The sequence below is a fragment of the Notolabrus celidotus genome, chromosome 7, assembly GCF_009762535.1.
Source record: "Notolabrus celidotus isolate fNotCel1 chromosome 7, fNotCel1.pri, whole genome shotgun sequence".
Classification (NCBI taxonomy): Eukaryota; Metazoa; Chordata; class Actinopteri; order Labriformes; family Labridae; genus Notolabrus; species Notolabrus celidotus.
This window is the reverse complement of record NC_048278.1, coordinates 34,079,670-34,103,227: the sequence shown is the minus strand read 5'-3', so window position 1 is coordinate 34,103,227 and position 23,558 is coordinate 34,079,670. Positions and strand designations below refer to the sequence as shown.

At 40.4% G+C, this 23,558-nt stretch overlaps 1 protein-coding gene across 3 annotated transcripts; it reads right to left on the bottom strand.

Annotated features, from left to right (window-relative positions):
- Positions 1-4,307: 4,307 nt before the first annotated feature.
- LOC117815324 lies at positions 4,308-10,674 on the bottom strand. Of its 3 annotated transcripts, none has more exons than XM_034686975.1 (6): positions 10,530-10,674; positions 8,824-8,956; positions 7,399-7,634; positions 6,203-7,279; positions 5,932-6,119; positions 4,308-5,482 (listed from the first exon to the last, which is right to left on the bottom strand). In XM_034686975.1, the coding sequence occupies exons 3-5, from the start codon at positions 7,607-7,609 to the stop codon at positions 5,962-5,964; spliced, it is 1,446 nt and encodes a 481-aa protein (XP_034542866.1). In that variant the 5' UTR covers positions 7,610-7,634; positions 8,824-8,956; positions 10,530-10,674; the 3' UTR covers positions 4,308-5,482; positions 5,932-5,961. The 3 variants fall into 3 exon arrangements, with proteins under 3 accessions (XP_034542866.1, XP_034542864.1, XP_034542865.1); XM_034686973.1 differs by having other exon boundaries at positions 5,932-6,100; XM_034686974.1 differs by lacking the exon at positions 10,530-10,674 and having other exon boundaries at positions 5,932-6,100; positions 8,824-9,619.
- Between the last annotated feature and the right edge of the window lie 12,884 nt (positions 10,675-23,558).

Below are 23,558 nucleotides of genomic sequence, written 5' to 3'. Positions count from 1 at the left end.
GGGCAGCTCTCTTTCACCGCTACGACACCAGGGGGATGAAAAGAAGAAAAGTTAACCAAAGCAGTTACCAGAGAAGTCATCCATCCAATGGACTGCAGATGTGATACAATACTGATGTTACTAGTGCTTCATTTACACACATGATCCCATTTTATTCCATTTGTGTGTGTGTGTATGTGTTTTTTTTCATCATCATTACTAATTAAAGTGGTTTCTTTTTGAAAACGAAACTTGGTCTTCAAAAAAGAACTAGTCTTTAAAAGGGGAGGATGTCATATAACCTTTAATTTTGTCCGTGCAGTTTTTTAAGACAGCATGATGTGCTCTGTTATAGTTATTTCCTGTGTTAGATGTCAATTTCAGGGCAACAGGCATCACTGTTGGCTTACATCATAAACCTCTGACTCTAGTCCAACTCATTTCTACTCAACATATCTTCGTTTAGTTACATGTATAAGCCTGTCTTTACAGTTTTGCATAAAGTCTAGAAGGCTGTATGCATCGATCAGGGTTCATTCTTAAAAGAGCTTTAATGAAGTGGAAGTGGTGCAACAGAAAACTCTGTGTTTTGTTTGCAAGCTGACTTTTTGGCCTGATGATAGAGGAGAGGAATCTGGGCTTTTATGCCTTTAATGAGACACAGGGCAGTGGATAGAGTAGGGACTTAGGAAGAGAGAGTGGGGAACGACATACAGCAAAGGACTGCAGGTTGAAATCAAACCCGGGCCGCCCACTTCAAGTAATGTAGATGTTAAATCACAAGTCTCCACTCCACCTGGATGACACCTCGTCAGGGCCTGTATGCACATCCAGCCATGACACAAACTGGACCATTACTCTTAACGTACCGTTATTGAACGGCCCATTTGGCCGTAGCATTAGCCGCATGCACGACTGCAAATAATTGGCCAATTAACTCATTGCACCATGAAAGAGAGGCTGGTGCAAAACGTCATATGTCAAGGGAACCTCCTGGAAAACCCTGATCCAACAAATTCAAATTGTGCATGCTTGCTATGCACAAACAACAATAAACATGACGAGCGGTACCGGTGTGACTGAGAGAAGATCAAGAAAAAACACATTTTCAGTGGAAGAAGAAATGGACATTTTATTATAAGAATATAGAATGAACAAACAGCTGTTATCAGAAAGTAAATCGTCAAAGATAACAAACAAGGAGAAAGGGAAAGTTTGGCTTAAGATCTTGAACCGGGTAAATGTGTGTGTTGCTTCTGAGCGCACAGCAGAAGACCTAAAAATTACGAGCTACCTAAGAATTATGTTGTGTCTGCTAAATCTAAATTTGCTGTATATTTAGACATCGTCATAATTTTCCAAAGGATTCCTTCGATCCCTAAATATCTGTTGCCTTTGCATATTTTGTCTTAAACGGTAACGCATAAGCACGATGTCCTCCATCCTTTCAACAGCCTAACAGGTGCCGTAATCCTGCCGTTAGCACCTGTAATGGTGGGGTCTACCTCCATTAAATGTAATGCTTCGTTGGGGCGTTAACCTGGCTCATGCATACCGCTAATCAATGTTTTTTTTCACCATTAGTACAAACGGGGGCTGCATGGTGGTGCAGTGGGTAGCACTGTTGCCTCACAGCTAGAGGGTTCCTGGTTCGAATCCCCGGTCGGGTGGGTGCCCTTCTGTGTGGAGTTTGCATGTTCTCCCCGTGCATGCTTGGGTTCTCTCCGGGTACTCCGGCTTCCTCCCACAGTCCAAAAACATGCTCTAAATTGCCCATAGGTGTGAGTGTGTGCCTGAATGGTCTCTCTGTGTTAGCCCTGTGATAGGTTGGCGACCTGTCCCTGCCTTCCACCCGAAGTCAGCTGGGATAGGCTCCAGCCCCCCGTGACCCCTAACGGGATAAGCAGTCAAGATAACGGATGGATGGATAGTACAAACGGCCCGTTTGGCTGGACGTGCATACGGGCCCTGGTCACACCTGACCAACCAAAGCCACTTTCCCAACATCACAAAAGCCTGCACCCAAGCCTTTTATCTTTCCTTTCCCGCCAAACCTGGCATGTGTCAGAGTGATTCTTGTGTTCCTTTGTTTATGCCATGTGGTTTCAAAGAAAATTCCCTGAAGTGGATGCATTCTTGATGTAAGTTAAACCTTATATCTGACTTATATAAACATTATTATTATATGACATTGTTCATTTCGATTTGTAACATTTCCTTTCTCATTTTGTGCATAGAAACAATCATCCACATCCACGTCCACACCTCTGAAACCATTGACCTGATCCCTTGGTTTTGTTTAATAAATCTTCAAACCTGCATTGGACACCACAGAGTAGTTCTCTGCTCCAGCGGCATCATCAAAGAAAGCTTTTTCAGTAGCCTTTGTACACGAGGCACATGAATCAGCTGCGAAGCCAAACTGGCATCCTTGTAAGTGTTTTAGTCATGGACTGAAGGATCTGTGGAAAGGTTCCTTGATCTTATGATATTCTGAAGAGTTATAAAAACTATTCAAAAGCAATATTTTTTACACCTGCCTATCACCAGCCAATGTTATAGCTTGGAAATTAAATAGCTCCTGTGAGTTTTTTATGACCCCCCTTGCAGCGCTGATGGCCACATCTATATCCAACAGTGTGCATTCTTATGCAACACGCTGCCCTCATGCATCTGTATATATCTCATGCCTGTATGTTTGCAGTCTTTTTCAGTCTGGGTGTCTTTAAATATTTAAAGTTCTGTTGTTCGTGCCTCTTTGTCTCCAGCTCACACACACACAAACAGCAGAACATTCCTGGTCTGTGTGACTGGGCTGGGAGCTGTTACACCCTGCTCCTCTGTGGCTCCTCTGGCACTCAAACTGGACATTCACTGAATGTTTAGATATAAAGTCGCTCCCTCCTCCCTGCTGAGGGTACCTCAGTGGTGTCATGGACTCAGATTGCACTCTTTTTGTGCATTTTGTTCCCCAGAATATGGTCTGCTCGGTCGAATCTTATCCACAGTAACATTTATTGCTTTCATTTTTTTGTGCAGGTCCATAATCCCTTACCATATGGTTAAAGAGGAGTTAAAGTGTTGTTGCTGGTGTCCCCTTGGAGGCTTGTGCAGTTTTGCAGTTCTAAAAGAAGCAGAGCCAGATTGTCACTAAATTAGCTTTGAAGCAGCCCTGGAGATCCTTCATCCTCCAGAGCCAAACAAAACGATCGTTTACTGCACATTTTGGTAGTTTGATCATATTTATACAGCAATATGCAACATTTTGAGTAATGAAGTGGCACTGTTGTGCTAATTTAAGCATGCAGCTTGAGCTCCACTGATTTCACACTTAACATGCATCATTCTTACAATCACAGGACAAAGATATCAAGATTTCAGGTCTCTCCCTCTTACCTGCACCTGTGCTGTGCAACTCTCGGCTCCACCGCCTCCTCAACATCCACCTGCAGGCTCTGGCTATGGTTTGATATACTATCTTATGACTTCTCAGTTTCTGCATGTAGAAATAAAACTGAGGAGTGATGAGGTCAGAGCATAGACCCTAAACATACATTTCTGCTGCTGTATGAGGCATTTCAAACTTGGGTTGTCAGAATGTACCAAAACTGACAATAACCGTCTAAAAAACACTTTAAAAGAAAAGTAAATATTGATATTTGTCTTAAAACAAGCATTCAGTAATACCCTGTAACATACCAGTTCATATGGGGGCAGTAGTGGTACTTCACGCTGGTTGCAACCTGCCATAAAATGGAGGGGAGGTGAAGAAGAAGCAGATGCAGCAGAAGAAGAAGCAGTAACCACACTGTAATAAAAAAACTGTTGTTTTTACAGTAAAACGCTGGCAGCTGTGGTTACCAGAGAATTCCTGTAAAAAATACAACAGCACAGTAGATAACTTTACAGACGAAATATGTAAATTGATTTACAGTGAATGAAATTACGTCTGAATCACATTAAAAAACTGTTACGTCTACAAAAAAAATGTGTTAATTTTGCATAACGGTGTTGTATATAAATAGACCATTTCCTGTATTTTTTACATGTAATAATTGCTTATTGTGCATCAATAAATGATAAAATTAACAGGGAAATATCAAACAAAAAACTAATTTGAACTGGTAGAACAACAGCAAAACTTTCCATTTTAAATGGAGCTATTCTGTATATTATACATAAAATTTATTCATAATATGCTGTATTTTTATGTTTTAATAATCAAGTTATTATGTAAAATGTACTTATAAACCTGCAAAATTATTTCTACTACGCCTACACCAAAACATACAAAAATACATCTTGAGAAAAGACAAGAGAGGAAAATATCACTTTAGGGGCATTTATTTAACATCATCGTCAACAGTTGTAAACAACTGGATGCATTTTTTTTCAATGAATACAACATGCAAAGAAGTTCTTTTAACTATGACTGAATCAAGGTAGAAATACTCCAGAAGATTAGCCCCTTTAAATCTGGACATTTAAGTGCCAGGTGCACAACAACAACCCAAACTCTCCCTGTCTGGAATGTTCCACAGTATATGGCATAAAACAATTGGGAGCATTTTTTTTAAACGTATACAACATGCAAAGAACCTACATGTAATGGTTATTTTAACTATGACTGAATCAAGGTAGAAATACTCCAGAAGATTAGCCTCTTTAAATCTGGACATTTAAGTGCCAGGTGCACAACAACAACCCAAACTCTCCCAGTCTGGAATGTTCCACAGTATATGGCATAAAACAATTGGGAGCATTTTTTTTTAAACGTATACAACATGCAAAGAACCTACATGTAATGGTTATTTTAACTATGACTGAATCAAGGTAGAAATACTCCAGAAGATTAGCCTCTTTAAATCTGGACATTTAAGTGCCAGGTGCACAACAACAACCCAAACTCTCCCTGTCTGGAATGTTCCACAGTATATGGCATAAAACAATTGGGAGCATTTTTTTTAAACGTATACAACATGCAAAGAACCTACATGTAATGGTTATTTTAACTATGACTGAATCAAAGTTGAAATAGTCCAGAAGATTAGCCTCTTTAAATCTGGACATTTTTGTCACAAAGTTTAAGTGCCAGGTGCAAAACAACCCAATTCACAACAACAACCCACACTCTCCCTGTCTGGAATGTTCCACAGTATGGCATAAAACTTGACCAAAGTTACAGGTCAGATCTGTTAAACATGTCTGTTTGTTAAGGTATAGAAAAAGTTACATAGTGCACCATTAAGACTTTAAAACAGAAATTACATATTGTGCCTTAATTACCATAATACACATTGTGGATTTAACAAAGCGAAAACACTACCTCTTCTCAAACAAACAGCCAGAGTCCACAGAAAGAGTCCATATTTAGGCTTGACGCCACTCGTGATCGGAGAGTTCCTGTATCAGGCTGAGGACTCGTGGGTTCACGTTGAGACGACGCTTGGAGTTTTTATTCTCTACTTTGGTTCCTTTTTCTGGGTTCATTGAGAAAAAACACCTGTAGAATAAAAGCACATTAAAGCATATTAAGCATTTCTTCTTGTAATTCCTTGCACAAAATCAAATTCTTTTGCACTGGGAAGACTGCTTGTCTCACTGTTAGTACTCCTTCCGTCATTACTTTGATAGTTTGAGAGCTAAAATGTGCTTGCTCTGCGTGTATGTTCGTGTGAGCTAACAGAGTAATATTGACAGATAAAAACAACCAATCACATACAAAAACTTTCCAGACTTTGGATTTTGATTGGATAGGTTTTAGTGATGAATGTAAAAGGCATATTTCGTTTGGTTAAGTTTCATAACTACAACGCCTTCGTTCCTGGAGGAACAATATTTGAATGGACCTGCACCAAAGGGTTACGACCGGGACCTCAGAGCCAGACTCCAGGTCCCAGAGTCCCAGGTCCGAGTCCAGGTCTGAGAAATGAGTAAGCCATGTTTACTCACCTTTGAAGAAACTCCAGAGTTGAAGCCAGCTCAGATGGATAATGGATGTTGAAACAGTAGTAGCTCCCGAACATGAGGCACAATGCAGAAATGAAGGAGGAGATGTTTGTGTTGATAAGGTTCCGATCCAGACTCAGCATGTACCTTGTTGAGGAATAGCAGGACTGTCCTATTAACAAAAAAACAGCCTGGTTATATTAATAAGCGCTGCACTCACATGACAAATTCTATAAACAGTGCAATAAAAAAAAGATATTTGAAACAGACTTACCACAGACAATAACAGCGGGTGTCAGAGGCACTTGCTCCAGTTGGACCTCTTCTGCCAGACATGTATCTTCGACATGGAAGAACATGGACTCCTCCTTCTCATCGAAGTAGCTGAGCAGAAGCAGGAGCATCTGTATCACATCATCTGAGCAGCCACTCTGCTGTCCCCGCATCCTCTGAAGCCTTGCATAATTCTGAAGGAACTTCTTGCTCTTGCTGACACAAACTGTGGTCATGTAGTCGAGAAGCCTTTTTCCCTTCAAATCCAAATTTCGTGTGAATGTCTCTTTGAGGTCAATCCCAGTGAGTTCCTTGAAGTGGACTGACATGCCAAGTTCATCAAACCAAAACGGCCACTCCTCTCTAAGGCATTTGATACTTTTTCCCTGGTTGACATGTTGACGCTGTGTGTAAAAAGTGGACTTCATCAGACATTTTACCTCCTCTGGATTGGCATCAGAGTGTTGGAACATCACCTTGAGTTTTTCCATCTTTTGCTGCTGGCTCTCTTGAGTTTCTTCAAGGGGCAGAAATTTCACATTCCATTTAATGCATCCGTAAGTGTCCTGCATTGCTGCTCTCTCTTCTAATGGGATCTCGTCTGTGTGGTCTGAGTCAGTCTGATGTTTTCTTTTTCTTATTTTGGGTGTTGAAGTGCGCCTCACATTTTCTATTCTGTTCTGCAACTGCTTGACAAGGGAATGGTAGCCTGTTCCGACAACATCGCCCTCTATTACATCTTGTAGGGATTTGGGGTATTTTGCCACCATTTTTTTTGCAACGTCAGTTGAATGCTTTTTACCTACATGAGGGCATTTTTTCATCATCTCAGTCACAACAATCCGGACCATTTGCCTCCTCAGTTTAGGGCCTGGCCTTTTTCCCCTCTCCAAAGAATGCATCACTTCCTCAGGAAATGTACTCCATGGAATTTCAAAGTTGTCTTCCCACTGTGTGTCAAGTCTTGGGCTGCTGGAGGAGGTTGACGATGAACTTCCGGGTGAAACAGAGAGCGATGACAGCAATTGGGTAGGTGAGGATTCCACAGATGATAGTGAGCTGTTCTCAGGAGTTTGGTCTTTAAATTACAAAAAAAAAAAAAAAATGAGATCATGATTCACACAGTACAATATTACAATATGTCCATGTCTGCTTTTGATTTTGAATAGTTGTGTGTTGTGTGGTGTTTTTACTTACATTTCCGTTTCCAAACGGAAAGAAGCTTTCTGGCTTGTACAGGTCTTAATGTTGTCATCAAATCAGCCTCCTTTATGAAGCGTAGATCATCATACGTCTCGACTCCAATGGACTGCAAGTGCTCTTCCAGGATGTTTTTGTTTACTGCTGGAAGTTCTGGTAGGACTTCCATGATGGCGACATCTAGGAAGGTTCGCTCTGAGTCACTCATATTTGCACTGAAGAAGAAATGCCACCTTCAGACAGAACAGAAAAAATATACAGTACATACACTTAACCAAACAGGGACATGCATCAGTTAACACTGTGAGCTTTAATTGGACTTTATTTTGCCACAATACTATGTTTTAGTGGAATGACTTGGTATCCATCAAGAATGTATGATACCAAAGGATAGAAATCGGCCAGGTCATTAATGTTGATACACTGTAACCCAAGACTGTCCGTTGTCACAGAATACAGATGGTATTCTGAGAGGAAGATGCCTTTATGGATATCCATCAAAACATACACAGATGTGTCATTTTGAATCAAGATGAGTAGAAGTTCACCAAACTCCATATACTCATCATTTCTGTACACAAGAAACTGTCCTTTTTTATATGCAGTGCCCTTGTACTGAATGTCTGTGGTAACTGTGGTATCGCTTTCTGAAAAGGCTAACTCCCTGACTGCATGTTTAATAGTGTCACTGTAGAGGTTGGGATAAAACGCACAGCTGTTCTTCACTTGCAGTAGTTTACTGCATTCTTGCCCAGCTAAAAGATATGCCTGATACATCTGATGACGCTCTGACAAAGTTTGACAAATGTTTCTGAAGTTTTTCAAGTGTCTAGCACATCTTTTAAAATAACTGTGCTTACTCTCGAACCTAAGCGTCCATAACCTAATCAATGGACCAAATTTCAAGAACAGTGCTGAATAATGGCGCAAATAGTGGTGCTTGGGTTTTAGTTTAATTTCAGGAAACAACATCTTTCTCAACTCCAAATATTCTTGGATCAAAAAGTCAAGATATGCTATCTGGGACAAGGAAATGTTCTGAGCACAAATAAGATCCACAATGTCTTTTAGCTGAAGAGCTAACTGCCATACTTCATCCTCATGGTCTTGCACTTTGTCACCAATCAAAACTGGTAGCAATCTCAAAAGGTTCCAGTTTTGAATGGCTTGCCCTGATAACTTGGCTCCGTCAGGGTTGACAGCACATGGTTTTGTGAGTGATTCAGATCCTTTGTACTTAAACTGTTTGATGCGCCTGTTTAAGAGTGAGTATGTGAACCATTTTTTCTTTTTTATAATGTTCTTCAGGTACAGTGCTAGATCATATGACAAGACTCCTTCAAAGAGGTCATGACCTAAACAAGGCGGGAGACCAGGCTGGGAAACGTGAAAAGACTCAAGGGTATTAAAGATAGAGTTTACCTTTATTCCTCTGACGCTTTCGAGGTTTTCAGCCTGGAGATCAGCAACAGCCGTGTCATACGTCTCTGGGGTGCGTGGAGGACCACAGGCATTCGGATCAGCCTCAAACTCACTTCTTGTGATTTCACAGTACCTGCAAAAATATTGAGAGCGGCTGAAGTTCTCTGTGAACCCACCTATGCAATGAGAACCCAAGTTATCCCCAGCAATGCAGTAAAGACCCCCTTTTACTGTTTCTCCATCTACATTTATTCCATCTGTCTCCAAGGATTTCAGATCTGCCAACAACTCTGAGAAAACTTTGGCTATTCCAAAACGCTTAAGGTCATTCTCAACACACAACAAGACTAAAAACATATTATCAGTATTTGAACGCAAATGAATGGGTAAATTTGCTAATGAAAGATAGACTGCAAGAACTTTGTGCGTCTTTTTAGCAGAACCCAGGGGATTCACAATTTCAAATGAATCTTGGTACAAAATCAGTTTTAGGCTTTCAGAGTTTTCATTAAAGAACTGGTGAAATTTGAAATTTTGTCCATCATATAAATCCGTAAAAACCTCTACATCTGGATCTCCAAACTGTTGTGACTGTGTATTCCTCCCTAAATGTGACTGTAAAAAGCTCTTCAGAGTTTCTGCCACTGGTATGTAGTAGGCATATTTTTGTGTCATGTTTTCATCCATTCCCAATGCCACTTTTTGGGGTTCCGTGTATTTAAACATTTTTGTGAATGTCTGATTTCTGGAGTATGTTGTTCTTAATTGACCCTGATGACAGGCAGAGAACAAATCTGACTCTTTAATGCAGTCACAGATTTTAGTGACTGCATCATCTGATAGGCTCATATCATTTTTTAATAAAGAGCTTACTTTAGTTATTGTGTAGGCTTGACCTAACTCGTGCACATTTTGCATTTCCTCAACAATAGTCTGTATAGTAGAGGCAGGAATAAGCAGCTGTCCTTGCAGTTTAAGGTAAAAGAGACACATGTTTCTAAGATAAGACTGACTATCATTCTCTGGCATATCACTGGCTGCACTAGCTGTTGGCATGGCTTCATGTGTGTTTTCTGAATCATCTGTACTGGCAATGACATCTGGGGGCTGAGGGCGAGTTTCCCTGTACATGTCATCAATACTATCAGGGGAGCATGCTTTATGCTTCCTACACATGTGAGAAGTAAATGATGACTTTTTTGTAAACACGTGCTTACAACCATTTACTGGACAAGACACAGACCTGCCCTCTCCAATATGATCATTTAAGTGAGACACTAGCTCTTTCACCGTGTGAAAATGGCGGGCACATAATGAAACTGCACATTTTAAATCCGCAACAACAGCTATAGCAGCTTGCGGTGCAGGTGCATTGTGCACACGATAAAAATGGCCCTTGAAAGCTGAGTAAGTGTTAAATGTTTGACTACAGTTGGCGCCAACACATTTGAAAAGACAACGGGGCTCATTCCTATGCACTCTGCAATGTAGTACATAGCCTCTTAATGTATCCAATTTCTTTTTACAAAAGACACAGGTGATCATTTTTAGGATTTCAAGTGTTTGCCTGTGCTTTTCAGCTGAACTTAGTTATCAGGCATTGATCTAGCTAGCTAGCAGCTACTGGTCTTAAATATCAACAGGTGCTAGCTTACACCACATTTTCGTTTGGTCTCGAAAAAAAGTAGGCTAAATGTGAAGCTTACCGTGCAAACTTTCAGTTTTCCGATTGAACAGCAGCAGACCCTCCACAAAACTTGGGTTAAAAAGATTTGTCCTAAAAACTTTTAAAATGACAAAGTGGTCCGAAGATTTCTGCTCTGCTCCCGTGTTCTCTCCACCTAGCGCCGCTCTGGCTCGCTCGTTAATGACGTCAGACGCAGCCGTGCTTCTCCCGCTCCTCCCGCCCTCACGTCATTATCCAATCAGAGACGAGCTTCTGCTGCGCACTTTGAAATTCAAAATTAGGCGACTTCAGTGTACAATGAGAGAGAAGTACAAGTCTGTGGTTAGAGGAAGCACTGTTAGGTTGTTTAGCCTGTGGTAATGACACAATGCTCAAATTATTAATATTATTTTATCAATATAAACCAGTAGGCTAAGTATTACATTAAATTAAATTTTAAAGACTAAAAGAAACATAAAGTATACAAGGATTAGGAGTGAACAGAAGTATTAGGCCTACTTTGCATATATCAATAGTTTTAATTTCTTTTAGCCTACACTCTACAAAAGGCTAGCCTAAATTATAAAAACAATAAGAGGAGGGTTTTAAGAAGGGCCAGGGGCTGGCTTGAGGCCAATGGGGGTGTTGGTGAGAACACAGGGGGTCCAGTCAAAGTTCAAAAGTTCAAAAAGGTTTTTATTCTCAAGGGTTCCACCAGAAGTGTATATGAGCAGGACTTGTGCCCTACAAGTATGTGTGTGTGTGTGGTTTCTGGGAAGCAAGAAAAAAAAATGTAGGCCTACACAATCAGCTCCACAATTCACTGCCACAGTGAATTCAGTTAACATGAAAGCCTTCTAACGGTTCACATGCCAAGGTTCAAAGATCATTACAACCATGCTGCATTCAAACTAAGAATTCCCAGAACAACATATCATGGCCATGATAACTAACATCAGAAGCAACACAGAAAATTAATGGGGAGAGAAAGGGGTGTGGCTCTGGGCTGTAAGGTGAGGAGGGAAACAAAAATTCTTCCAAACAAATGTTATTAATTGTAGCCTATATTTTTATATATGAATAGGCCTATAGGCAACCTCTCAGGTTCACAATGATTTTTTGTGAAAACATTTTTATTACCTCAATTTGCATTGTTTCATCAATCATGTTAAAAGTACAGCATAAACTTGTAAAGTGACTTACCTTTTTTTTTTGTATTTTTCAAAACAACTGACTAAAACTATAGTTTTTACAATATTTGCATGTCAAATTAACAAAATTGTTTTGTTATGAGTATTACAGTATTTCTCAGTTTTTGTTACCAATATCTGTAATTTTCACAATTAAATTTGAATATAATCACATGTTGTTGTTGTAAATATAACGAAACATTCTGTTTAATAGTTTACAAAAGTTCACTGTGATTTAAACAAAAAATATATGTTTTCAGGTTTACAATACTTTTCTGTAGGGATTTTACATAGTTTTTATGTAAATTTCACGGTCATTTTTTACAGTGCAGCTAGCAAGCAAGCCTTTACGGCATTGTGTAGCTCCTACTGCAGCATAAATCATGTCTAAGGAGATGTCAAATTAAAGTGAGGTACTCTACCTGCACTCAAAAAAATGTCCTCACCAGTTTTGGATTTTTGAAAAAAAGATGGGGTGTTTGTGAACATGTTATGCAGAATCACACGCAGAAAGAGACGGTGAGTTTTCATTTAATTACAAGTTTTGTCATGGGACTGGTGATGTGGATAACATATTCTAATCTGAACATTAGAAATATATAATCAATCAATCAATGAGTCAATAAGTCTTTATTTGATTGAACCAACTCCTAAGGAATGTTGTCTCAAGACACTTTACAATGACAAGATGCAAGTCAGTTCTGTTTAATATAGTAGAATATAGTATATAATATATGTACACTACCAGTCAAAAGTTTGGACACACCTTCTCATTCAATGGTTTTTATTTATTTTAAATATTTTCAACATTGTAGATTAATACTGAAGACATCAAAACTATGAAATAATCTGGTTTTGCCATAATCTGGATTACAACAGTAGTCAAACAGGGCTATCCATTGTGTGCTAACCCTACCTCTGAACAACACAACTGATGGTCTCAAACACATTAAGAAGGCAAGTTATTCTACAAATGAACTCTTGACAAAGCTCATGTTAATTAGAAACCATTCCAGGAGACCACTTCATGAAGCAGACTGAGAGAATACCAAGTCATTCTTAATCGTATGGTGCTATTTGTACTTTTCTTTTCTTCTTCAACCTGCCCCAGGAGCTGCTGATCATGTTCTACACCTCCATCATCCAGTCTGTTCTGTGTACCTCCATCACTGTCTGGTTTGGATCTGCAACCAAACTAGACAAACACAGACTGCAGCGGACTATAAGGACTGCAGAAAAAATCATTGGTGTCAACCTGCCCCCCATCCAGGACTTGTACCGGTCCCGGGCCAGGAAACGGGCAGGTAGCGTCACCGCTGACCCCTCACACCCTGGACACAAATTCTTCAAACTCCTCCCCTCCGGCAGGCGCTACAGATCACTGTGCGCCAAAACAACCCGCCATAAGAACAGCTTCTTCCCCCAGGCTGTCACTCTGATGAACACTAAACCATAACAGTGTCATACCTGTTGGACCAATACTCTCTGTAAATATACATGTAAATACACAATGCAACAATTCTCCAAGCAGAATTCCACATTTCTATTTTTTGTATTATTTAACTACTATTTTATAATGTAAAACTACCTCTGCAACTCACCACTGCACTTTATCATATTATTTTAGCCTGTACATATTAGTCAAGCCTATTTGTTGTCTCTTTGTATTTATAGCTAAGGTTATTGTTATTATATTTTTCATTTTATTTTTCATTGTAGGTCTTATTCTTATGCCTTGTACAAAGAGAGCACAGTTTACTAAAGTCAAATTCCTTGTGTGTTCAAGCATACTTGGCGAATAAAGCTGATTCTGATTCTGATACTCTTTTTTTGTTTGTTTGTTTGTTTGTGTTTTGGTTTCTCCTCTACCTTCTTACTTTGATTTTATTTTACTCAATTTTATCTTTGTTTAATCTTGATCTTTTTAGGGAGCCTTTTTAACATCTGGCAAGAGACTACGGATGTAAACTAGCCTTTTGGCTAACTCTGGCTTATTTACAGAAGTGTTAATTAATATGCATGGTCCGTTTAAATAATAAATAAATAAATAAATAAAATAAGAGTGAGCAAAGCTGTCATGAAGGAAAAAGGGGGCTACTTTACAGAATCTAAAATATAAAACATATTCTGGTTTGTTTAACTCTTTTTTGTTAATTAAATAATTCCATATATGTTCTTTCATAGTTTTGATGTATTTGATATTAGTCTACAGTGTTTCAAATAATTAAAATAAATACAAACCCTTGAATGAGAAGGTGTTTTCAAACTTCTGACTGGTAGTGTATATCAATGTTGCTCCTACCTTCTCTTGCCTGAACTTTACTGAGTTTTTTTCCCTGAAGTTTTCTATAAATATTGTGATAATATTCAAATTGTGACATTTTTTGGCTGCAGTAAATATGAAGTGAAAGTCTGACATCCTGACAGCCCTGATTCAAACCGTTAAAATGTGAGTTGTCGGACTGAAATACTCAAATATATCTCTCATTCTCAGTTTCTATAGATCAGAAAATTGATACCACTCTCATGTCTGTGGGTTTAATGTGAAGCTGCCACTTAGCTTATCTTAGCATCCTTGATAAAAGCCTGAAATCCCCTCAAATATTAACCCAGCATTAACAGCAGCAGTGTTTGTTTTAATATTATAGTACTCTGAGTGTGTCTGGTTTTTGTATGCTTCTAAGTATAACACCACTTAAGTACTCCTCTTTCTATTAGCAGCTCTGAACATCGAAGCTCTGCTGTAAGAACAACTCAAAGCTTCATAGAGCGAACACACTGAGGCACCCTAATGAGCTGTAATGATGTGTGCTGCAGTGCTGCCCTCTAGTGACACAAGGGACTGATGATGAAAATCACTGTAAGCTGGTTACACTGCAGAACCCACACACACACACACACACACACACACACACACAAACCCACACCTTACAACAGACGCATTGAAGTCAGAAACACACTGACAGCAGCTTTAAAATTTTAAAATTAATTTATTATATGTCTTTGTCATAGAACTCATTACTTTTTGTTCATGGTTAACATACAGCCATTCATATAGAGAACAAATGAGTTTTTTTATTCATCATTTTCAATTAACTTAGAAATGTACACTCTTCTTTGTGACCCCGCAGAGGAGAAAAATATCCTTTTTTCAAAAGTATCTTTTCTCAGTTGTGTTTTTTCTTTCCCCTGAGGGAAAAGGCCCTCTGCCGCCTCCTCCTCCTCCTCCTCTTCATCTCCTGTTCTCGCCCTCCCTCACTTCTCTCTTTCATTTGGATGAGCAGATGCAGAGGAAAGGGAACAGCTGAACACACTGGCACAATGGAGACAGGCAAAGGGCTGATGTGCACCGAGCCAATAAACAAACAAACAAACAAACACACCCAACCTTTCTGTATTCTCTTTCACCCACACACGCATTCAGTCAGATACATTACATACACACGCTCTGTGGTGCAACACACACTCTCCTGCAAACCCAAAAAGAGACCCATCGAACCATTTCAAAATAAAGCACACAAAGACAAAAACAGATCCCAGAAACAATCAAACAAAAAACCCAAAACAGAGATATAAAAAATAAAATTATGCAACCATTTACAATCATTATCAGTGCATGGGGACAGAGGAAGGCAGGGATACAGGTTGTGTTAGTGTACAATGTCTCAGTATGTAATAAGGTGCCCTCATGTAGCCCAGGCACCAAAAATAAAAGCCAAAAATAATATTTATTTTCCTGCTTTGTCCTCTCCTGACAGCTTCTGCAAACATGTTTCAAATGCTACAAAGGAACTGACTGGTGTTCTTTTTAAGGTGTGTGTGTGTTTGAGCTGCTCAGGTAGGGGCGTCCTTGCTGCTCTTAAGTATTTGCACATTCAGACTCAGATAGATCAGGTTGCAGGCGTAACCAGTTTCTACTAATCCCTAAAACCCCAACAAAAAAAAGAGCAACAGACACAAGCGCTGGAACTTGCCTGCTCTCCGTACACACCCAAACCCACATCTAACCTACATTTATTCACCCCCCAAAGACATTATGTTTATTAAACACAACAAAAGGCTGTGTAAAAAGAAGTGGAGGGCAAAATCTGGCAACGTGGCGGGAGGGAGGAGAGGATTAGATGGATATGGACCTGGCAACTGGCCTTGTTGGTTAATTGGCTGCAGACAGCACTCAGCCCCAGGGACATGAGACCGGGTGGCAGCACCATGCACGGTGCCAGTCATCTGCCATGGCTGCACTATGTGTATCAGTGTGTGTGTGTGTGTGTGTGTGTGTGTGTGTGTGTGTGTGTGTGTGTGTAAAAATGCATGCATCAATGCAACACATACTTTCAGTCCGCCAGGAGTCCCTCATTCAAGGACGAGATGGACGGAGAGCAGTAGAAGTGTTTGTGTTTGTTTGTATGTGACAGAACGACCAGGATGCCCCCTAGTGGTCACTGTAGGAGAAAAAGGCCAGTGTGTATGTTTCTGTATGTGTGGAGAAGGCTTCATTAAGCAGCAAAACATATCAAGTTAGTCACACTTCTCTCTCTCTTTTTTTTTTTTAACTTCATTCTGGAGCATTAAGGAAACAAGTTCCTGCTACAAGTCTTAAAAAAAACAAAGTTTTTAATCTCTGCAAATGTTTGAATTAATCATGATTCACAGTCCAACTTTAATTGTTTAGTTTTAATATGTGTGTCTACAGAATTTGTGGTTTTATGTGTTAAAAATTCAAAAAAGATCTTTATTAGAAGTCTCATTTATTTCAGAAAAACTTGTTGGACTTTCTGCGATCTCATGAAGCTCAAGATCAACTACAGATGCTGCAGAATGAAGCCGCCCCACAACGAGCACCAGTAAAAATGAATCATTTATGAAGAAAACCCACATCATGGTACAAAATTATAACCCTGTTTAACAACACAATACATTGCCTGACAAGTTAACAGATACATCATTTGTCCAAACAAAAGTAAACCGATACATCCCCCGTTATAATATATATTTATGTAAGAATAAAAGAAAAACATTAAGGTGCAATTCATCGTTTGACAGGCAGAAGAAATGTCTGCTTTTCAGCATGCAACACAAATAAGAACCTTTTTCCAGAACTCAATTCCTCCTTCATTATATTTTTGACTTCTTTGTTTGTTTGATGAAAATAAAACAGCGAATATCAGTGATAAAAGAGGGACAAAGAGTAAACCAAAAAGAGCATCAAACCAGCACCTGTTTGCTTTCAGACACACGCACAACATTTAACCAAACGAGCGTATAGTTGTTGTTGTTTTCTGGGTTCCCTCTCAGGGGTTGGGTGATCTGGCCCAAACCGGTTCTGAGTGGCTGAGCGTTGACAAAAAATGTTTTTTGGATGCACAATGGCGAGCCTTCATGGCGATCGCATAACAGCGAGAGCCCAAACAGAGCGGCTACAGTAGTGTGACTGTGTGACGAGCGGAGGACACAATCAGAGCACAGTAAAAAAAAAAACACAGAGGCTGTACTGTGGCTGTGTGTGTGTGTGTCGTAGTTTTCTGTTAGTGCTATCTGCATAGTGAAGATGTATAAACCCTAAAACATTGAGGAAAACACAACTTAGAAAATCAAATATAAAAAGAAACTCATAAAACAAGTGGCTCTGAGATGCCTTTAGGGTCACAGAGAGCGAAACAAGACGGTCGCACAGTATGAAGTCTCCTCTTTTTTTTACCACTTGAAGGAGGTAAAGGATGTGTGAGGTGGAGTTAGAGTTTATTCTAGCAGTAGGCTGAGACAGTGCTTATGAGCTCACACACACACACACACACTCACACTCTCACACACACAGCCTTAAAAAGACATTAAATATCAAGCTGCCAAGTGGATAAAGTTACATAGAAGTACAAAATCAAAGTTAAATACAAAAACAGACCAAAGAAAACCCCCCAAAAAAACTTCTTGTTTCTCAGAATTTCACCAGAATAAAAAGTTTCAAAATGAAAAGAAAGACACGCTGATTGACTTTACAAAAAAAAAAAAAAAAAGCAAAAGTGCAAAACAAAATCAAACAGGAGAGAAAAAGGTTAAGTCTGATTGTAGGCTTCAGTCACTCCTCCGTTCTCTCCATCTCTGCCTCTGTTTCTGATTGCGGGGAATTGAAACCCCTCTGGAGGCTCTCTCTCTCTCTCTAACTCTCTCTCTCGCTTTCCACTCTCTTTTTTCACTTCCCTTCATACGCCTTTGTCTGACCCAGTCACCCTCTCTCTGTTTCTCTGTCTCGCTTTAGGTCGGGCCGCTGAGGGACCGCAAGTGTCAGAGCGTTGCGGGTATAAAAAGCTCCAGTTACAAAGTAGATCACACACAGGCAGAAGAATGGAAATGTGGAATAAAAAAAAAAAAAAAACAGTAAATGGACTACATTTAGAAAACACCTGAAAATGGCACTCGTGTTATATTCAACATCTCATTTAGAAAACTGCTGCTTTAACAGCCTGCCGCCTGCCTCTTTCTAGGGTGAGATTGCCACAAGATTGCGGGACCCGGCAGAGCGATTTTCTCCCACAAGAGCAGAAATTAATTCACCCCAGAGGTGTTGCATGAGGCTGAGGTCAGGGCGGTGTGCAGGGCAGTTAAGTTGTTCCACACCAAACTAGGAAAATCATCTCTTTGTGGACCTCAAGTCGGCCCTGAAGGCATGAAACAGGAAGGAGCCTTCCCCAAGCTGTTACCACAAAGTCCGACAGCATGAAACACAGGGCAGACTTAAAGGCCTTGAAAACACATGTTCGTAATCAGCTTCCAAACATGGCTGATAGGATCTTAAATAAACACTTTACTCTCCATCAATGTGCAATGACTTTGCTCTATTTACATTTTTCTATGGGCGAGACTCCATTAGAATAAAATGTGGATTTAGTATGCACTATGCAGACATTGAATCATCAATCAAATCGGATCAAACACCAATCCAGGCCCTGATACAACAAACAGGAAGTAGGTAAGGCTGTTTATTTAAGATGCACTTTTCAAAACCCTCAAGAAAAGAAGAAAAGATCATTTCTTTCAAACTAAATTCAATCACTGTGGCGCTTATTTCCTCATTCTATCTTTGCATACTTGTTGTTTGCTAAAGCTAGCAAACTGATCGCTGAAATTTAGGAAGAAAGGTAGTTTGATACCTTAACATCAATGAAGATGGTTTGCCCTCCTCTCCAAAACACTCCCTAGAAACTATCCTGCACTCAGTAAAGCAGTGCATTCTGGGAGATGCCTTTAAAATGTTCAGATACCGGCTAACTCTTGCTTCTTTTTCTTTAGTTTTTCAAGTCGACTATCCTCGCGAAGTGTTGATCATTACTGAAATAGCATAACACTTTCGGATGTGCACCTCTTTGCTCTTTATCGTGAGTGAGATGACAGAATTGCTGATGCTTTAGATGCTCTTACAGGAAGTGAAGCCATCTCCAAAGATCTCTCTTAGCACAACCTACAACCGTCCACCATCAGCTCTGAAGGCCATTAATGTAACACTGTGAATCTTGGTTGATGTTACAGCTACTACAGCTTTTCTCAACAAATATATCAAGGTCAGATTTTAGTGGGAGATGGATTCAACTATGTGAAACATGCACAATGCCTTCATTTGCTATGAAAACTAACCACAAACTACCCCAGATCATGAAGGGGTGTTCAGGGCTTTAAGCCTCCTGTTATGTTTGTGCCTCTGGATCAGCAATAATGTTAATGGGTCAATTTGACCCAGGGCAAAAGTGTCAGAACCCCCAAAAATACCAACACATTTTTTTTAAATCAAATTTTTAACTCAATTACTAACCATTTAAATCAATATTTAGTCCATTGGTGTTCTTTAATTCTCACAGATCATGGCTCAATGAGGATAACTCACTCGTTTTGCATTTAAATTAATGTTAAAACCTTTTTTAATGTACATTGGAAAGCCCTAAATATAAATACAATATTATACATGACATAGATTTTTGTTTATCTTATTTTAATTTTTTAATTCTTATGAAGTAATGTTGTTAAATTAACACCTCTTCTGTCACATGCTGCCCAGATTTGTATGCTGCATTTAGTTGGTTTGGAAGGCCTGAAATAGACTTTAAAAAGGGTCAATTTAACCCGCAACATAACAGGAGGGTTAAAGAAGGACGCTCGCTCCGGTATGCAGTACCGCCATTTATAAAGTTTGCGTACTGTGACTTTAATTTTGGGTACCGTGACTTCTTACCAGCTGCCACAACTATGTCCTGTCCTCCCTATATTACAGTTTCTCTGGGTGATTCATGATAGCACCAAAAAAGGCGCACTACGTCAAACTTGCATCCTTTCACAGGGGACTAACGACACTCACTTGTCTGTTTTCCCCTGAGAGTAACATTAAATTCACACCAACTCACAAGTCCCTACAGAGTTTGATAAAGGAGGACTATCAGAGTAAAAAGAAGGCGACAACAATGCTGGCCTCTTTCCAAAAGGGCACAGAGAGGACATAAAATGCTGCAGAGCTGGATGATGACAGATCTTCTTTTATCTTTTATATGCAGGTATAAATGTTGAATGTATGATTTACTGATACTGGCTGCACGATGCACACACCAACAAGTGAACAAGGGGAACACCGGCTCTTATTTCTTCCACTTAAAGCATTGGTGGTGTCTGCACTCTTTGGGCCATATAGTTCAGTCAAACACACAGCAGGACACAAACAAACACTGATCCCTTCCCTCCAGTGTCTGATGGCATTTGATCTGCAGCCAGGTGTCGGCCTGCCTGCGAGCCTGACTTCTACTCGCTCGTATGTGTGTCTCCGCGTCCATCTGTCTCTGCAGCGCCACACTGACTTTCATCTTTTTGATCTGTGGTGTCACAACATATGGACTCGTGGAACAGACTTGTCCTGAATGGACCCCGCAGCCAAGAATGTGTCCTGGAACACTTTCAGACGTGGTATGACTCCTGACTCACAAACACATACGCACACGCACACACACACCTCGTATTTTTGTTATAAATAACACACATTCCTCAGATGAAGCGTGACGTGTTTACAGAGGAGCCGTGACCCCGTCATCAGAACACGTTCGCCCTGTTTCATATTCGCGCTGCTTCTTAACTGCTGCCGTTTCTTTCCTGAATTGGAGCCCACTCCAACGTGTGATAGGGCATATTATTTTCCATCCTACTTTTACACGACTTGGCTGCTGAACTGACGCGAACTGGACTACGCCCAATTGATTTACTCATTAAAACGGACCCATAAACAAAAGGAAGGTTTTAGTTCTCAGTGTTGGGATCCAACACTGAGGTTTCCTGTGCTTCATCCAAGAGCCAACAGGCATCACAGGAACTATTTCTTTGGTGGAAAGTAGTTCCAAGGAAAAGTGGGGGAACACTAAATCAGGGGCGTGTCTGGACTGTTTTTGGGTGGCTGGTCTGGGGCACTAATTCAGGGAGGAATCTGTATGAAACACATAAAATAAAAGCCTTTATTGACCCTTTCTGTCCCCACTAAACATTTAAGCTACTTTAGGCAATGTGTGCTTAAGGCATGGAGTCATGCTGACCCAGTTACTCCACAACAGGGGTTCCCAAACTTTTCAGTTTGTGACCCCCAAAATATAGGTGCCAAAGACTCACGACCCCCACTGTCCCTTGAAGTGATTTAATGTGGCTTCATTTAGCTGTTCTGCAGAAAATTAGCCTACCTATATGAGCATGTGTGTGTGTTTCCTGTGCTGTTATGAATTAACCTACTCCTACTGATGCTTTTGATAATTCACTGTTCACTAACCCTAAACTTAGGAGTCATCTGGCAACAAGAAAGGCTGAAAACTCATAACATTTTCTATTTTCAAGGTTTTATTTCAAATGTAGCTACTATTTCTGTTGATTTTTTTTTACTATAATGGGTAAAATTGACTATTTTTAGATAACTTGAAATAAAAAAAAACATTCTGGAAGACAGCTCACTACCTCCAATTTGTGTCTTGCGACCCCCCAGGCGGTCCTGACCCACACTTTGGGAACCCCTGCTCTACAAAATGAGACCATCATCAGCTTCATGTTTACTGTTCATGTAAAACCTCCAGGCCTCTGACATGGGTCTCCTGGCAGGCCCCTCGTCTTTGGAACAGCCTCTCCCTCCTCAATCAGGACCGCCCCCTCTGTCGACTCTTTTAAGACTCTCCTCAAAACGCACTTTTATATTTTAGCATTTGAGTCCTCTAGCTCTGAATAGGTTCTCATTTCCAATGCTGTGTTTTCCTTATCGTTTCTTTGTCTCTTTTTAAATGATTGCTTGTTTAGTCTCACATTGTGTGTTGTATGTGTTGTACAGCACTTTGGTCAGCTTCTGTGTTTTTAAATGTGCTTTATAAATAAATTTGACTTGACTTGACTTGACTACTGTAGCTTATTACATACGTTTTTTCATCTTAGCAGGTGGATTTGCACTACACTAAACACTAGTAGTGACCAGTGGCGGTTCTGGGGAGGGGCCAACAGGGGCCAGTGCCCCTGTAAAACTGAACCTGGACCCCCCTTAGAGCGCTAAGGGACTCATGTTGAGTGTAAACAGCCAAACAGCTGCTGTCAGTCTGCATAGTGATATAGTACACAGTAGTATATATGTCTAGTATAAAGGGATGCACTGATGTTTTGCCAGTTTGTTCTCAGCCGGTCCTTGCCCTTCTCAGTCTCTTTTGTCAGGGTTGAATGTGTCCCTCTGACAACACCCTTGGCCCCAGCCTGGCCCCCCCAGTAAAATTGGTCTAGAACCGCCACTGGTAGTGACTACAGTATTATTTAAGACGTTGTGGCTATGTTTAACACAGAATTGGTGAGTATTTCCTTTCAACATTCAATTCTTTTTTTGAAATGAAGACCACACTTTCCACTAATGTTGTCCAAAGTGACTTAAACTTAATAGCCGTCTTCAATTTTCCAGTATGGGACACAAATGTACTTTTTCAGTAGCTCTACTGTCTGTTGACACGATCAAGGTAGCAATCCCCCCGTCACCACAATCTCAAAAGGAGAGTTTGTTTAGTTTATTGCTAAGTGTCATTTCAAAACCCTGTTATCACCAAAACTGAGATTCAATCACTGTGTTTGGATCAGGGTGGCAACAGATTTCTGACAGATGGTTATCACTGACTGATCCCTAGATTAGCATGAAGGTTTCCGTCTGATACGAAAACAAAAAACAGCCCTGGAGATTGAGGATGAACTAAAAACGAACATTCAGGCCAAAGTGTTGCACTTGTTTTGTGGTTAGCAGCGCTGAGTTCTTTCCAATCAGTTGTGACACATCGATGCAGCTGTTGGCGTTGAGGTGATTGCTCAGCTCGGGGAATGTGAATGCTTTCCGTTGCTTGCACAAAGAGAATAACAACATGTTTACAGCCAAGACGACAACAGCAGATTCCTGATGCTGTGGAGTTATAGGAGGGGTGTGCTGGTTCTAATTAATACTTCATTTCTAGATTTACAGCTATTGTAAATGATTTTGAGGCTTTAAAGTTTCTCTCAAGGGCTCCACACAAACCAGATTCAAGTGGAAGCCGCAGAAAGGAAGAAACGACTTCTCCAAGGGACCCCCGGTAAAATGACCCCCTTTTCTTCAGCACCCCCTCACCCTCCTTCTTGATTTCCGGCCGCCTTGCCTCTAATGTTTCTTGGAAAAGATCAATCGGTGGGAGCCACAGGGCTGGCGGAGGGCCAGAGCCGTGAAGGCATGTAAGCCATGTCGACAGGCAGCAAGTCCAACGCTATGCCAAGCACAACAACAGATGGGGGGTGATTGTTGAAGAAGTGGCGGTGGTGTAGGGGGGGGGGGACACACCCCTGAAGTCACACATCTGTGCACAACACACACACACACACACACA

Coding starts and splice junctions, on each gene's coding strand:
- LOC117815324 (XM_034686973.1), bottom strand. CDS start 7,609: ATGAGTGACTCAGAGCGAACCTTCCTAGATGTCGCCATCATGGAAGTC. Junction 7,280..7,398: donor TTCCGTTTGGAAACGGAAAT/GTAAGTAAAAAC, acceptor TGTAATTTAAAG/ACCAAACTCCTGAGAACAGC. Junction 6,101..6,202: donor ACCCGCTGTTATTGTCTGTG/GTAAGTCTGTTT, acceptor TTTTGTTAATAG/GACAGTCCTGCTATTCCTCA.